General features: G+C 38.6%; 1 protein-coding gene across 1 annotated transcript; it reads left to right on the forward strand.

The window, feature by feature from the left end:
• Positions 1–7538: 7538 nt before the first annotated feature.
• MED24 (mediator complex subunit 24) lies at positions 7539–10848 on the forward strand. The gene has a single exon (XM_090370654.1). It carries the CDS (start codon positions 7595–7597, stop codon positions 10673–10675), a length of 3081 nt encoding a protein of 1026 aa, XP_090226780.1. The 5' UTR covers positions 7539–7594; the 3' UTR covers positions 10676–10848.
• Positions 10849–16895: the final 6047 nt, after the last annotated feature.

The raw sequence follows: 16895 nt of genomic DNA on the forward strand, positions 1-16895 counted from the left end.
AAAATGCATGTGATGCATATAAATTATCAGTTAATACAAAACTGTATGGTAGATATAAACTATATCTTTGTGACTGTAGCTTGTCTAACCTCCTTTGCAAAGGAGGTTAGACAAGCTACAGCAGATTCTGAGAATGCCCTGAAAACAGTTTCAACAATTTTAGTTTCAACAATTTACCCAGGGGCTCACATCTGGTGAATATGGGCTTGGCACACCCAGGGTCCTGAGCTGGATATCATCATTCTTCTCTTTCTTGGTGATTCCCTTCTACTTTTCTCTCTCTCTCGCTCTCTCTCTCTCTCTCAGGGTAATTCAGAATTATTTTTTGCCTGGTGCAGCATAAGCCTCATGCTTCCTTGCACCATATTAGTCATATGGTGCAAGGAAGCACCATATGACTAATAATAATACTTTCAATTCCACTTTCCTCTCAGTTATCCCAAAATCTTGAGTATCAAAATCTTGAGGCTACATCTTGAGTACTGTATACAGGTCTGGAGGCCTCATTTCAAGAAGGATGTAGAGCTGCTGGAACGAGTACAGAGAAGGGCAACAAGATTAGTGAATGGAACAAAGGGGTGCTCTTACGAAGAAAGGTTTAAAGTTTGCAAATTACAGTGTCTGGAGACTAGGCACCGACGAGGTGATCTGATAGAGGTGTATAAGGCTTTGAATGGTTTGAGCATGCTCAGTGCCAATGGGATTCTTCATCTTGCTCAGAATAATCACCTCAGAGGGCATAAATTCAAATTGAGGAAGGACGGATGTCGGATAGATGTGCAGAAATTTGCCATAACCCCTCCCTCCCCCTCTCCTTCCTTTTTGTACAAGTTGTATTTCCCATGTTCAAATTCTGTATTTCTTATTAGCATTAGTAAAGGCACATGATGCAAGAAAGCAAGCTTATATAGCATCAGCAAAAAAAAACCAAATATTCTAATTTCACCCATCCACTCGCTCCAGATGTTTGTCTAGTCTGGATTTACTGTACCACATGCTGGCTAAAGGCAAATTTCTGCACATCTATTCTACAACTGTCTTTCCTAAATTTGAATTTATGCCCTCTCAGGTGATTATTCTCAGCAAGAGGAAGAATCCCATCAGCATTGAGCATGCTCAAACCATTCAAGGCTTTATACACCTCAATCAGATCACCTCATAGGTGCCTACTCTCCAGACATTGTAATTTGCAAAACTTAAGCCATTCTTCGTAAGAGCAAAGCAACCCTTTGTTCTTTTCACTAATCTTGTTGCCCTTTGTTCTTTTCACTCGCTCCAGCAGCTTTACTTCCTTCCTGAAATGAGTACTCAAGGTGGGACCTGACCATTACCTTATACAATGGGATAATCACCACCTTATCCCTGCTAGAAAAATTCCCGTATATCATTGACAAAACCCCATGACCTGCCCTGGCAGCCTGTCTTCATTGCTCAGAAAACTTCATATCTGCCTGCACAATTACCCCAGGTCCTTTTCATTCTCTATCTCTGTCAGTGTAGTACCACACAGTTAGCATTAGCATTAGTAGAGGCATTTGATGCAAGAAAGCAAGCTTATGCAGCATCAGCCAAAAAAAAAAAAAAAAAAAAACAAACCCACTTCCACTTCACCCCTCTGTTCGTTCAAAATACCTGTCCAGCTGAGCCTTAAACTTATTTAGGCTATCAACCTCCACCACAAGGGATGGAAGTCTGTTCCACCAACCAACCACCCGCTGGCTAAAGGCAAATTTCCGCACGTCTATCCTACATCTGTCTTTCCTCAATTTGAATTTATGCCCTCTCAGTTAATTATTCTGAGCTAGAGGAAGAATCCCATCAGCATTGAGCATGCTCAAACCATTCAAGGCTTTATACACCTCTATCAGATCACCTCGCTGGTGCCTAGTCTCCAGACACTGTAATTTGCAAAACTTAAGCCTTTCTTCGTAAGAGCACCCCTTTGTTCCATTCACTAATCTTGTTGCCCTTCTCTGTACTCGTTCCAGCAGCTCTACATCCTTCTTGAAATGAGGCCTCCAGACCTGTATACAGTACTCTAGGTGTGGCCTGACCATTGCCTTATACAAGGGAATAATCACCTCCTTATCCCTGCTAGAAAAATTCCTGTATATCATTGACAATACTCCATGAGCTACTCTTGCAGCTCGTCTGCACTGCTCAAAGAACTTCATATCTGCCTGCACAACCACCCCCAAGGCCCTTTCATTCTCTACCACTGTCAGTGTAGTACCACAGAGTTGATACGTTGCTGTGGGGTTGCTGTTTCCCATGTGTAGTACTTTACATTTGTCAATGTTAAACTTCATTTGCCACCTCTCAGCCAATCTGCTCAACCTTTCCAGATCCTGTTGCAGCAGCATCGTGTCAGTAGTGTCCTTGACAACCCTGCAAACTTGGACATTAAGCTTGATATACCATCATCAATATCATTTATAAATACAGAAAACAATAATGGACCCAACACTGAGCCCTGAGGGACTCCACTAATAACATTAGTCCACGATGAGCAGTGTCCATTGATTACCACTCTCTGTCTTCTCCCCCTCAACCACCCCTTTATCCATAGCAGCAATTTGCCTCCAATGCCACACTACTCCAACTTGTGCAGTAGTCTTCCATGTGTAAAGGTATCAAAAGCCTTTCTAAGATCCAAATATATGATATCAAAGTTATTCTCTGCATCCAGTTCCTTTGTGACCACATCATAGTATCCAATCAAATTGGTCAGAGAAGACTTTCTCTTAACAAAACAATGCTGCATCCGAGCTATAACTGAAGTCTTGTCTAAATGATCCTGCAGTGCTTCTTTAACCAATACATCCATTAATTTCCTTGGAACAGAAGTTAAACTAACAGGTCTGTAATTACTTGTCGCCCTTTGATTGAAGATGTGCAAATGTGAATTGGGGTCACATTTGCACATCTCCAGTCCATAGGTACCTCCCTTGAGTCCAAGGAAGCTGTCATAATTACGGCTAATGGTTTGATTACTTCCTTTGCTGCCTCCTTTAATATAACTGGATAGATCCCATCTACCTCAGGTGCCTTTCTTATTTTTATCTTCAATAATTTCTCCTTCACTTTGCTCTCAGTTATTACAAAATCATCTAGATCACTGCCAGAATTTAATTAACCTCTGGCATTCCCCTCCCTGAATAACTCCTCATTTGTTAATGTAGATGCAAAATACTGATTTAGTTTGTTAGCTACCTTGAGCAGGATCATCAACAGATGAACCATCGATATCCAGTGAACCAATCTGATTCAGCCCCTTCCTTCTAGAGTTTACATAAGTAAATAACTCTTTGCCGTTTTTCTTTGCATCTTTTGCCTAAGATTTCTCATAATCTGCCTTTGCCTGCCTAACCTCCTTTGTGACTTGGTTACAGACCAGCTTATATCTATCATAGGCTTCCGTGTCACCCATTAATTTATATGTATCCCATGCATTTTTCTTTTCTGCCATATATCTAATTAGTTCATCTGACATCCATTTAGATCTAAACCCTGAACATTATTTCTTAGTTGGTATGAAAAGACTAGTAGCTTCCAAGATTAATTCTTTAAATGCTTCTCATTTTGAATTTGCTGTTGGTAACATCATTAGTTCGTCCCACCCTGTAGAATTTAAATACTGTCTCAGGCCTCTGTAGTCGCTTTTACAAAAGCAAAAACTGTTCCCATTACCCCTGATGGTAGATACCTCTTTGAGTAAATCCCACTTCAGCACACTGTGGTCACTGCCACCTAGTGGTTCCTTTAATGCACGAAGACTCACTACTGATAATCAGATCAAGAGTATTAATCCCTCTAGTTGCATCCTGAACATGCTGGTGTAGAAAACAATCATCCAATAAATCCACAAAAGCGTTGCTAGTGTGTGAGTGACCAACCCATATACAGGAATTTTTCTAGTAGGGATAATGTGATCCCTTGTATAAGGCAATGGTCAGGCCACACCTTGAGTACTGTATACAGGTCTGGAGGCGTCATTTTAAGAAGGATGTAGAGCTGTTGGAACGAGTACAGAGAATGGTAACAAGATTAGTGAATGGAACAAAGGCTTAAGTTTTGCAAACTACAGTGTTTGGAGACTAGGGACCTGCGAGGCAACCTGATTGAGGTGTATAAAGCCTTGAATGGTTTGAGCATGTTCAATGCGGATGGAATTCTTCCTCTTGCTCAGAATAATCGCCTGAGAGGGCATAAATTCAAATTGAGGAAAGACGGTTGTAGAATAGATGTGCAGAAGTTTGCCTTTAGCCAGCTGGTGGTTGATTGGTGGAACAAACTTCCATTAATCGTTGTAGAAGTTGATAGTTTAAATAGATTCAAGAACTTGACAAACATTTGGAGCGAGTGGTTGGATGGAAATTTTTTTTTTTTTTGGCTGATGCTATATAAGCTTGCTTTCTTGCATCATGTGCCTTTGCTAATGCTAACCCACAAATTCCAGTCAATATCTGGGAAATTAAAATCCACCATTATAAGACTCTCTGATTTATTGGTCCACTATTTTCCTGCATAGTTGTTTATTATATTGATCAGAGTTATTAGGCCTATAACACACTCCTACTTTCAGTTTTGCTTTCCCAATGCTTAAGTCACACCAAACTGACTCAACACTGTACTGTCCAGCCATGTCGACTGGCTGTACTTCCTTGTATTTTCTTTGTTAACTAATAGCATAACTCCTTCTCCCTTTCTATCCCTCCTGTACACGTTGTACTTCCCAAATTACATTTTTCCATTTACACTAATACTAGGAGCAGAGTAAACAAATTTTATGAATTTGAAGTAATCAAATGCATTGCTGGGAGTCATTGCAGTACAAGTAAACACACGGGCTGTGTTAGGGTAGCTAAGAATAGGAACAGGTGCATGTACACGATTGCTAGGAGTTTGGTAAATAAATTTGATGAATTTGAGGTGTTGGTCAAAACATGGTTGATATTGTTGGGATAACAGAGACGTGGTGTCACACAGATAAGGAATGGAATGGATTTATTGGTCCACTATTTTCCTGCATAGTTGTTTATTATATTGATCAGAGTTATTAGGCCTATAACACACTCCTACTTTCAGTTTTGCTTTCCCAATGCTTAAGTCACACCAAACTGACTCAACACTGTACTGTCCAGCCATGTCGACTGGCTGTACTTCCTTGTATTTTCTTTGTTAACTAATAGCATAACTCCTTCTCCCTTTCTATCCCTCCTGTACACGTTGTACTTCCCAAATTACATTTTTCCATTCCTTATCTGTGTGACACCACGTCTCTGTTATCCCAACAATATCAACCATGTTTTGACCAACACCTCAAATTCATCAAATTTATTTACCAAACTCCTAGCAATCATGTACATGCACCTGTTCCTATTCTTAGCTACCCTAACACAGCCCGTGTGTTTACTTGTACTGCAATGACTCCCAGCAATGCATTTGATTACTTCAAATTCATAAAATTTGTTTACTCTGCTCCTAGTATTAGTGTACATGCACCCCTTACTCCATGTATTTACTCATATTGATGACACCCAGCAGAGCTTGAAATCTCTAATGCCTTGCTTTCCAGGCTGGTGCATGTTTCATTAGAAGTGGTAAAAGAATCGGGAAAACCTCTGCCTGCGGCTGCAGTTAATCTGTTGTTCTGTGTATCCCTCACCTCCCAAGGCTAGCAGTTTTCCCAACCACCTAACACTACCTCATATCATTAGCAAATATTCTTGCACTCCTATTTAATTTTATCTCTGCAAAAACAGTCTCTTTTAACAAGCACAGACCACACTGAGAAAAATTATATTCCATGAGCTTGCACAGTCTCTTCAGGGCTAATTGATTTACAAGGCTCCCAACATGAACTCCCTGTTGTGTCTGGGCAGAATTGCCAAACTTTCAAATTTAATCCTAAGTTGCAACTTTTTCCCAACATAAGTGCTAACATGTACAGCAATATTACCTTTTGTTCCCTTAAAAGATATCTTTTTTTTCCCCCTGACAGACACTCTGGTCCTATTCCACCTATACTTTTTGCTTGTATTCTTATTTTCTGACAATAGAGTTATCAATAATAATTGCGAGACCAGTACATTCTACCTTGGGGAGGGCTGCTGCTGTGTTGCCTGATTGATGCCTGATTTTTTTAATATCATTCAAGACAGCTGCTATGTAACCTCATTAAGTTTTTCCTGTGGAAGACACACACAATTGTTTATCTTTTAAATAAATATCTGATAACATTTGGTAATGCTATTTGTTTGAAAATAGTTCAATATGAGGTCAATTTGTGAAGCCAAATTTGTCCACTTTGGGTGATAATACCCTTATTTTAACTGAACAGTTTAGATATTTCTGACCACAGAAACAAATAAAAGGACCAGACAGTCCTCCCAGTTTCCCATAATTTAGATGAGGCCGAATTGCATTAGCTGTTTTATAATTTTTAAGTTCTAACTGTGCACAATTAATTTTTATTCACATAAGATATCCAAAAATGAAATTTGTACTTTGTGAGATGTTTCCATTCAGAAAATGAGTCACATGCTAGCTTGCACAGTCAGATTGTTAGAGTTTAATTGAAAGCAGAGGATTGATTTCGGCATCGAAGAGTTCATTATGCAAAAACCAGTGAAAGAAAATTTATGATTCACAGATAGTAACACAGCCCTTGGCAGTTGTAGGATATCTGACAGCTGAATTTTTTGGATGTATAGACCTTGAAATTGCTCTCCTCCCCCAGTTGACTCAGGTCAGGGTTTGCTCTGATACCGATATCATATAATTAAGTTCTATCAGAGAGATTCCTTCTCACCCAAATGCAGTCAATATAAGACTACACTCAGAGGTCTTCATGGCACACACACACACTATCTTTACATGACTCTTAAACAACAAGACTGGTGTGCATACTTCACAGAGAGGAATTTTCTTCAGTTGTTGGAATGAGATTATTGTTACTATTTGTTAATTCTGTTGCTGCTGCTTTTTTCTCCTGTTTTTTTTTTTTTTTTTTTACCGATCATTATTATTTTATTTTTATTTCCATTAGCTCATATCTATTGTTTCTTATTTATTGTATACCATACTGTGTTGTTTTTCTGGATCAATAAGGATCACTTATTGATCCAGAAAAAATTATTTATTTCTATGATTCTTTTAGGGAAAGTATTAAGATTTTGAAGCTAAATACTTTCCATAAAAATATTAAGCTTCAAAATTCCCCTACCTTTGTGAGTGGGGGGACTTCTTTTTTACACTTCTGCTGTGCCATCTCAGCCACTGAATTTTCTTTTCTTTTATTTGTATTGAAGAATGTTTCCTGTGTTTATAATTATCAAAAAGAGTAAATCAAATTTAAGCACTGGCATATGTTATTCAAAAGTGATTAAACTTTTTTTTTAATTAAAAAAAAATTGACTTATTTTAATTTTAAATTTTGTATTCAAAAGTTCTCATTTTAAAATTAAATCTTTATCTTTTCAGATTTTGGATTAACGAGTTGTTTAAAGAATGAATATTAAAAGGATTCCTGTATATTGTGTATGTATTTTATCGAAACTGTCTTATCTCTGAGTTATTATTTTCATTTGGCATGGATACCAGCACAAGTAAAACAAGTAGTATTAAATCCTTGCTACTTTTGGCTTGGAGGGAACGTTGGTCAGATGTTCAGTGGGGTATAAATATAAAAAATGTTTTACCTCGAGGTGTCAGTGGTGATGTGTATGACTTAGCAGACTGTATTCTTCAACAAGCATTGGTGGGACCAGGTCCAAATCACTTGTTCTTGTCCTACTTGACTCATTCTTTAAGTTCCCATGTTGTTTCTTATGGTGCAGTTTTATCAAGCATTGGTCGTTATCAAAGTTTTTATAAGCCACATTGCATTTTAAGTTTGTTAGACCTGTTAAAGAATATTCAGCCAAAAGTTGGTTGCTATGGAAATGAAGAAGAATGCATAGCTCTGTGTAAAGCTGTAGTTAGTGTTACACATTGGCTTTATTTATGTGTTTTTCATTCAATTACTAAATTGGTTGAACTCAAACAAAGCCCAGAACATGTATCTATCATGGAAAAGGCATGTGATACTTTATCATATTTTAATAACTCAACATTTATCAAAGCGCTTCTGTATGTTGGAAAATATGAGGACCAAAGTATGTATACTCAGCTGCTACAGAAGCACCAAGATTTAGAAGCAAAGATAACCCAAACACAAAACATTCCCAAAGATATTATAGAAACTGCTCTGCAGTTAGTTAAATCCATAGAAAATATGGCATCTGTATTGCCCACTTTAATTTTTAATGCATTTCCACAACAACAGAGCCTTGCATGTAGTCTGAATGCAATGATAGCAATTGATGCCATTTTGAATCCTGCTAGTGATGTTCAGGCATTTGTTGACCAACTTCTGCTACTTCAAAAATTACAGAATTTATCCTTGCCTGAGCTTTACTGTGAAATAGTTAGAGCATGTTTCATGGGTTTAGTTGATGCATCAGGAAGTACAGAGGATTTGAAGTGGGCAGCGTTCACGTTTTTAAAAGTTCCTCAGGTAATTTTGAAAGTACAGAATATGCAAAGAAGAGATACCTCACGTGAAACTTCAGAAGAAAATAATGACTTGGAACAAGGACTTGAAAAACTGTTGGATTTTATGCCACTTCTGGATCTTACAGACACAAAAAGCAATTGTGATTGTTTACAGTATTTTTTAAGTGAACTTCGTAAAGTAGAACTTATTAGTGAAGCACAGGCAAGGAAACTTCTTTCTAGAAAACAGAATGAATCTCACAAACAGAACTTGCCTCGTCCAGAACAACAGAGTGCACAAGCAGGTGCAAATGTGATTTTGAGAGCAGAATCTACAGTAATCAGTATTTTAAAATCCCTTGATTCAGACTATGCAAAAATTCAAGATGCTTTATTAGGAATACTTTGCCATATGATACCTGGAAAAAATTTTGAACTGATTTTGTCGGCTGCTGCAGCCACTGGCAGATTGCATAGTTTTGCAACAAAATTAATAAAATTCAATGAATATAACAAGCAGATACCTGGTGATGGGGGTAAAGTATCCCAAACACGATCTTTCCTGTTTGACATTACTTTCCTTATGTTATGTCATATTGCCCAACATTATGGCATTGAAGTGGTAACAGCCAATTCTGAAACAAAAGATTCATTTTTTGCTACATGGGTTTCAGAATGTTTGGCTGAAGGAGGAAGGTATAAATGCCCAGATATGATGCTTGCTAGGTGTGATTCTTCTAAAGTTGATATTCTTCTTGCTCAATTTACTAGTGCTGAATGTGACTTTAAAGCAAACATCATTAAATGGCATGATATGTGTATTAATGCCCCATCAGCCATCAAAGAAATTTTAATTGCTTGGGAATATGGCGCTGTTTCAACAGATAATGTTAAGATGATTCTTGATCACGTTAAAAGTCGTATGTGCTGTTTACCAGTTTGCATTTCTGCTTGGTTATGCAACTATATAAATGTTCTCCATCACGAAGAGAGGTTAAAACCTATGAATATGTTACAACAGTTTATGACACCTTTGTCTGTTGATTCTAACAGTAGTGATTCCTTAGGAAGTGCAAGTTCCACCTCAGGTAGTGGAAGGCAGACTCCACAGCAGCAAGCACAGGACCAGGGTCATCATTATTATAAGGAACGGTCAACTATCATGGCAAGTATAATAAAGAAAATGATGTATGATCTGCATCCTCCTACTCAGACAAAAACAAAAGGTGTTCCTGTTATTCATCATGGTTTGACAGTTCGTACACCATTATGGGAAATCATGGATGGCATATATACAACTGCGCATAGCCGAGGTTGGTTAGATTTGAAAACCATCCATAGCTTGGATACATTAATTGGTGTTGGTGGCGCACACTGGTTTTGTGACACATTAGTGCGCTATATGCTACGCTTTGAACACTTAGAAGATTTACACCGTGCTGTTGATTTAGTGTTTGGACTTTTCCACTTAGATATTGAACAGAGTGCATTAGCCTTATTATTGCATGTATTGCCAGGTTATTTATATAGTGAGACACGTCAGGAAATGTTAATTGAGCCTCGGGGATCCGCACTTGCTCGATTAGTTGTAATGACAACTTATGCAGCTCTACAAGTACGACAGTGTTCTTCAGCTGGTGGATCAAAACGAGTAGGGAGGAAGCGACCTCGTCAAGAGGTGGAGATGGATGACATATTTGAGTCTGTTGACCGCCCTCGTTCAAGTAAAATAAGACGTGGAGTAAATGATGTTGAACTTTTAGAAGATACACCATTTGCATTACAGTCTAATAGTGAAGAACACCTTAGGAGCGCAGCATCTGATCCTATTAATAAAGCTATAGCTGATATCATGAGGATCCTGATGGTGATTGCTTCAGATTCAACTGTTAGTCAGCGTTCTTTATTTCCTGTTCTTTTTCTTGAACAAGTTGTACTTTGTGCAAAGGATCAGGCCCATGTTGTTTTACAGTTTATGCCTCTTGGCTTAGTAGCACAACTAATTAAGAGCACTCCTGAACTTTTTACTCATGAATTAGTTTTGGCAGTAAGTAGCATGCAAACTACAAGAGCTCGCAAATTAGCTGCCAGAACTTTGTGTCAGTTAGAAATAACTGGTCAGAGAGTGGCAGCATAATAATTCATGAATTTCTAAGTGTCAAATTCCATGTTCTAGCAGTTTCTGTAAGTATAATTTTCCTGAGTATCTTCAATGTGTAAATTCCATCAAGCAATTTTTATATTCTGCTATAAAAACATTAGTGATAACAATCAGCCAAAACTATTTAATTGAAATAGCTTATGGCTTAGAATTGGGGGCTGAATCGTCTTTGAGAAAATTAAGTGAAATTAAAAATTAAATCTCATAAAAACTGAAAAATTAATAAAATTGATTGCAATTCATCAATACTTTAATATTTCTAATGATAAACTGATGAAGTGTGTAAAGAAGTAATGCTTATAGTAGTATCAAACTTAATAAATATGCAATACTAAAAATGTAATCCACTGTACTTCATTTTTTCTAATCTGTTGTATATATAGTATTTATAGAATCATTTAAATTTACAGAAGCTTTTCAGATCCAAGCTCTACTTGTTTCCAAAAGTCACAAAATGGAGCATATTGCATTAACCTTCAGAAATGATTGTGATTAATAATCACTTATGCAACTGCATAAATAGATGATCTTTAACGAGTGCCATAGATCATGGGGTTCCATGAGCAAAATGTATGGAATACAGGTTTTTAAGATATAGCATATTGACAATATTTTAATATGGATTAAAAAATATATTCAAAATTGTTTATTTTGACAAATTTAACACTGTTGATTTGGATTTTTTAAAAAGCATTTGATTTAGTCCCTCTTGAGAGGTTACTGTATAAGATGGAACATGTTTGGGTCATGGGTAACATTCTAATTTGGATCACAGTGTTGCGCAGGGCAGGAGGCAGAGGGTTGTGATTAATGCTTACTCTTCAGGTTGGCCTAAGCAAAGTCCCGTACTTATTGGTTCTGGGAATACTGTTGTTTGTGATTTTCATAAATGATGTTGACAAAGGGATAGAGGGCATGATGTCAAAATTTGTAGATGATGTGAAGGTTGGGAGAGTGGTTAATGATCAGTGTCAAGCACCATTCCTTCAGGATGACTTAGGTAGGTTGTGGTGATGGTCCGAAAAGTTGCAGCTGTGTTTTTAATGCTGCAAAATTAAAGGTCTTATACTTGGGAATATCGATCCCCAAAATAACTTGTACACTAGTTCAGCTTAAATTAAAAACTGTGGTGGAAAAAAGTGATATGAGAGTTATGATGTGGGCAGATTTGAAGTTCTTTGAGCAGTGTAAACAGCTGGTTAGCAAAGCCTATGATGTCCTGTCGATGATTTATTGAACAATACCAATAGCCTGTACAGATAGGAAGGTCATAATCCCACTGTATAAGGCAGTTTGGAGATGGACCTTGAGTGTGCTGTCTTTGGCCTTTGCAGATGACCTAGTCTTGGTTATTCATGCTTGTTCTCGAGCTGAGTTGGAAGTCAATGCCAATCTGGTCCTCAGAAAGCTCTAGAGCTGGGACTCCACACACTGGCTCACAATTTCTGGTGAGAAAACCAAGTCTGTTTTGCTCAAAGGATCGCTTCAACTAACCAGACCAACCATAAAAATTAATGGTACACCCATAAAATTGTTCCCTGAAATAAGTACTTAGGCATCATCCTCAATACGAATGAAGTTGCCGTTTTACCCGCATCTCGTTCATGTCATAACCAAAATTAGGAAATACACTGCACTGATTTTCCAGAATTAGTAGGGCAGACTGGCGCCCTAAATGAAGGGCACTTGCACTAATATATGAAACCATCTTCTTGCCAATTGTCTACTATGGTGTAGCAGTGTGGTGTATCAGAGCCAACATCCAGCAAAATAAAGCTAAGTTGGATTCAATTGTGATGGTGGCGGACAACACGGGGTCCCATCAGGGGTTCTGTGGCCAAGAAGCCAGTGACATAACAACAGAACATAACGCTACTCTTGACACAAACCAGACATTGCTTTTTTTTCTGGCTTTTACAGAAATTCTGTACTTCTTCACAAAGTACCATGGCACAGATGTGGGAAACAACTGGTGACACATTCCACAAAATATTATGCCACTATGTATAAGACAGTTGTAAGACTGCACTTGACTGTGTCCAAGTATGGAGATTTCATCTAAAATAAAAAAAAAAGGACGGTGTGGTTGTTGAAAAGAGCCAAAGATGGACAACTTGCTTGTTGAGATCTGTAAAAGGGTAACTATTATCAGGAAAGACTTCAGATATGTGGGCTACAGAGCTTGACAACCAGCCGCCTTAGAGAACTGACTGAGGTCTTATAAGGCTCTGAGAGGATATAGTAAAATAAAATAGATTCCATTGTCATGAATGGATCTAGAAGTTCCATTAACTTCCCCCTCTTTAGCAATCTCCCTCGTTTTCTTCCTTTTCTTTCATTTTTTTTTTACTTGATCTCTGTCAGGAAGCTCAGGCGACCCTGGCAGAGGCCAGCCAGAGTATTATGGGAAACCTAGCTCACCTCCCAGTGTGATGGTGGGGACAACACGGAGTCCCATTAGAGGTCCTCCTGTTGTTGTGTTTTGGTTTTTAGGAGCATTAGCAACTAAGGCCATATTGCTCCGGGGATATGCGTGGTCATTCCCTGACCTTTCTGCATCCTACGTATTTGGTGGTCACGGGCTCAAACCCCGGTCTAATCAAGAAGCATGTGCTACGCACTGCCTCTCCTGCCCACCTGGCTACGGAGGCGCCGAGGGATCCTGTGGCCAAGAAGCCAGTGACATAACAGCAGAACATAACACTACTCTGACACAAACCAGACATTGCACTTTTTCTGGCTTTTACAGAAATTCTATACTTCTTCACAAAGTACCATGGCACAGATGTGGGAAACCACTGGTGACACCTTCCACAAAACACTATGCCACTATGTATAAGGCAGTTGTAAGACTGCACTTGACTGTGTCCAAGTATGGAGACTTCATCTAAAATAAAAAAAAAAAAGGACGTTCTGGTTGTTGAAAAGAGCCGAAGATGGACAACCTGCTTGTTGAGATCTGTAAAAGGGTAACTATTATCAGGAAAGACTTCAGATTTGTGGGATACATAGCTTGACAACCAGCCACCTTAGAGAACTGACTGAGGTCTTATAAGGCTCTGGGAGGAGATAGTAAAATAAAATAGAGATTCCATTATCATGAATGGATCTAGAAGTAGGGGTAATAAATTCAAATTACAGGGAAGTAGATGTAGACTGGATTGTAGGAAGTATTCTTTTAGCCAGAAATCCAAGTGATGGATACTTACCTATGTGACAGGGAAACATATAGGTTGTTTATTTATTATTTTATTGTTTGTTGTTTGTTATCTGGTTTTTAGGAGCATTAGCAACTAAGGCCATATTGCTCCGGGGATATGCGGTGGTCATTCTCTGACCTTTCTGCATCTTCCGTATTTGGTGGGCACTGGTTCGAATCCCGGTCTAATCAAGAAGCGTGTGCTACGCACTTCTGCTCCTGCCCACCTGGCTACGGAGGCGCCGTATTATTTTATTACTAATGTTAGCATTAGCATTAGTAGAGGCACATGATGCAAGAAAGCAAGCTTATGCAGCATCAGCCAAAAAAAAAAAAAAGCTCTGATTCTGAAAAAGCTTCTTAAATACCTGTCCAGCTCAGTCTTAAATTTATTTAGTCTATCAACTTCCACAACAAAAGATGGATGCCTGTTCCACCAATCAACTACCCGCTGAATAAAGGCAAACTTCCGCACATCTATCCTACAACTATCTTTCCTCAATTTGAATTTATGCCCTCTCAGGCAATTATTCTGAGCAAGAGGAAGAATCCCATCAGCATTGAGCATACTCAAACCATTCATTTATACACCTCAATCAGATCACCTCGCAGGTGACTAGTCTCCAAACTATAATCTGTAATCTGCAAAACTTTTAAGCCTTTCTTCGTAAGAGCAACCCTTTGTTCCATTCACTAATCTTGTTGCCCTTCTCTGTACTTGTTCCAACAGCTCTATATCCTTCTTAAAATTAGGGCTCCAGACCTGTATACAGTACTCAAGGTGTGGCCTGACCATTACCTTATAAAAGGGGATAATCACCTCCTTATCCCTGCTAGAAAAATTCCTGTATATCATTGACGAGACACCATGAGCTACTGTTGCAGACCATTTGCACTGCTCAGAAAACTTCATATCTGCCTGCGCAATTATGCCCAGGTCATTGGCGCCTCCGTAGCCAGGTAGGAAGGAGCAGCAGCACGTAGCACACACTTCTTGATTAGACCGAGGCTCGAGCCCATCACCACCAAATACGGAGGATGCGGAAGGTCAGGGTATGACCACCGCATATCCCGGAGCAATAGGGCCTTAGTTGCTAATGCTCCTAAAAACCAAATAAACAACAACAGCCCAGGTCCTTTTCATTCTCTACTACTGTCAGTGTAGTACCACACAGTTGATACGTTACTCTGGATTTACTGCTTGTCATATGCAGTAATTTATATTTGTCAATGTTAAGCTTCATTTGCCACCTCTCAACCCATCTGCTCAACCTTTCCAGATCCTGTTGCAGCAGCATACTGTCACTAGTGTCATTAACAACTCTGCCAACCTTCGTATCGTCTGCAGACTTGGACTTTAAGCCTGATATACCATCAATACCATTTATAAATACAGAAAACAACAGTGGACCCAACACTGAACCCTGAGGGACTCCACTAATAACATTAGTCCACGAAGAGCAGTGTCCATTCATTACCACTCTGTCTTCTCCCACTTAACCATCCCTTTATCCATAGCAGCAATTTGCCTCCAATGCTGCACTGCTCCAATTTGTGCAGCAGTCTTCCATGTGCAACAGTATCAAAGGTATTTCTAAGATCCAAAAATATGATATCAAAGTTATTCCCTGCATCCAGTTCTTTTGTGACCACATCATAGTATCCAATCAAATTGGTCAGACAAGACTTCCTCTTAACAAACCCATGCTGTGTTCGAGCTGTAACTGAAGTCTTGTCTAGATGATCCTGCAGTGCTTCTTTAACCAGTGCCTCCATTAATTTCCCTGGAACAGAAGTTAAACTAACAGGTCTGTAATTACTTGTGTCATCCTTTGATCCAATTTTGTGAATTGGGGTCACATTTGCACATCTCCAGTCCATGGGCACCTCCCTTGAGTTCAAGGAAGCTCTCGTAGTAATGGCTAAGGGTTTGATTACTTCCTTTGCTGCCTCCTTTAATATAACTGGAAAGATCCCATCTACCCCAGGTGCCTTTCTTATTTTTATCTTCAACAATTTCTCCTCCACTTTCCTCTCAGTTATTACAAATCATATAGCTCACTGCCAGAGTTTAGGTCACCTCTGACATTCCTCTCCCTGAATAACTCCTCGTGTGAATTTAGATGCAAAATATTCATTTAGTTTTTTAGCCTCCTGAGCAGGATCATCAACAGTTGAACCATCGATATCCAGTGGACCAATCTGATTCATCCCCTTTCTTCTAGAGTTTACATACATAAAGAACTCTTTGCTGTTTTTTTTTTTGCATCCTTTGCCAAAGATTTCTCATAATCTGCCTTTGCTTGCGTAACCTCCTTTGTGACTTGGTTACAGCCCAGCTTATATCTATAGTAGGCTTCCATGTCACCCATTAATTTATATGTATCCCATGCATTTTTCTTCTCTGCCACATGTCTCATTAGTTCATCTGACATCCATTTAAGCCTAAACTTTGAACGATATTTCTTAGTTGGTATGAAAAGCCTAGTAGCTTCCGAGATTAATTCTTTGAATGCTTCCCATTTTGAATTTGCTGTCGATAACATCATCAGTTGGTCCCACTGTATAGAATTTAAATACTGTCTCAGACCGCCATAGTCACCTTTCCGAAAGCAAAAACCCTTCCCTTTACCCTTGATGGCAGTTACCTCTTTGAATAAATCCCATTTCAGCACACTGTGATCACTGCCACCTAGTGGTTCCTTTATCTGCAGATTCTTAATGCATGAGGAATCACTACTGATAATCAGATCAATAGTATTACTCCCTCAAAATGTTTATTATTTATTTATTTATTAATTATTTTATCTTATTTTTTGGTAGTGCAGCACTTGCACTATATAGTTAATACCAATGCTGTCCAGAGCATTATATTTCATAATGTGTTTCCTGGAACTCTGTGGTTCTTAAAATGTTCTGTTCATTTTTGAGCACTGAGTTTTAAAAAAAAAAAAATTTAATTTAATCTGTTCAAATTGTTTTGTAATTTATTGTTAA

The sequence above is a fragment of the Mastigoproctus giganteus genome, chromosome 3 (assembly GCF_048544385.1).
Source record: "Mastigoproctus giganteus isolate SK-2022 chromosome 3, ASM4854438v1, whole genome shotgun sequence".
NCBI classification, from domain to species: domain Eukaryota; kingdom Metazoa; phylum Arthropoda; class Arachnida; order Uropygi; family Thelyphonidae; genus Mastigoproctus; species Mastigoproctus giganteus.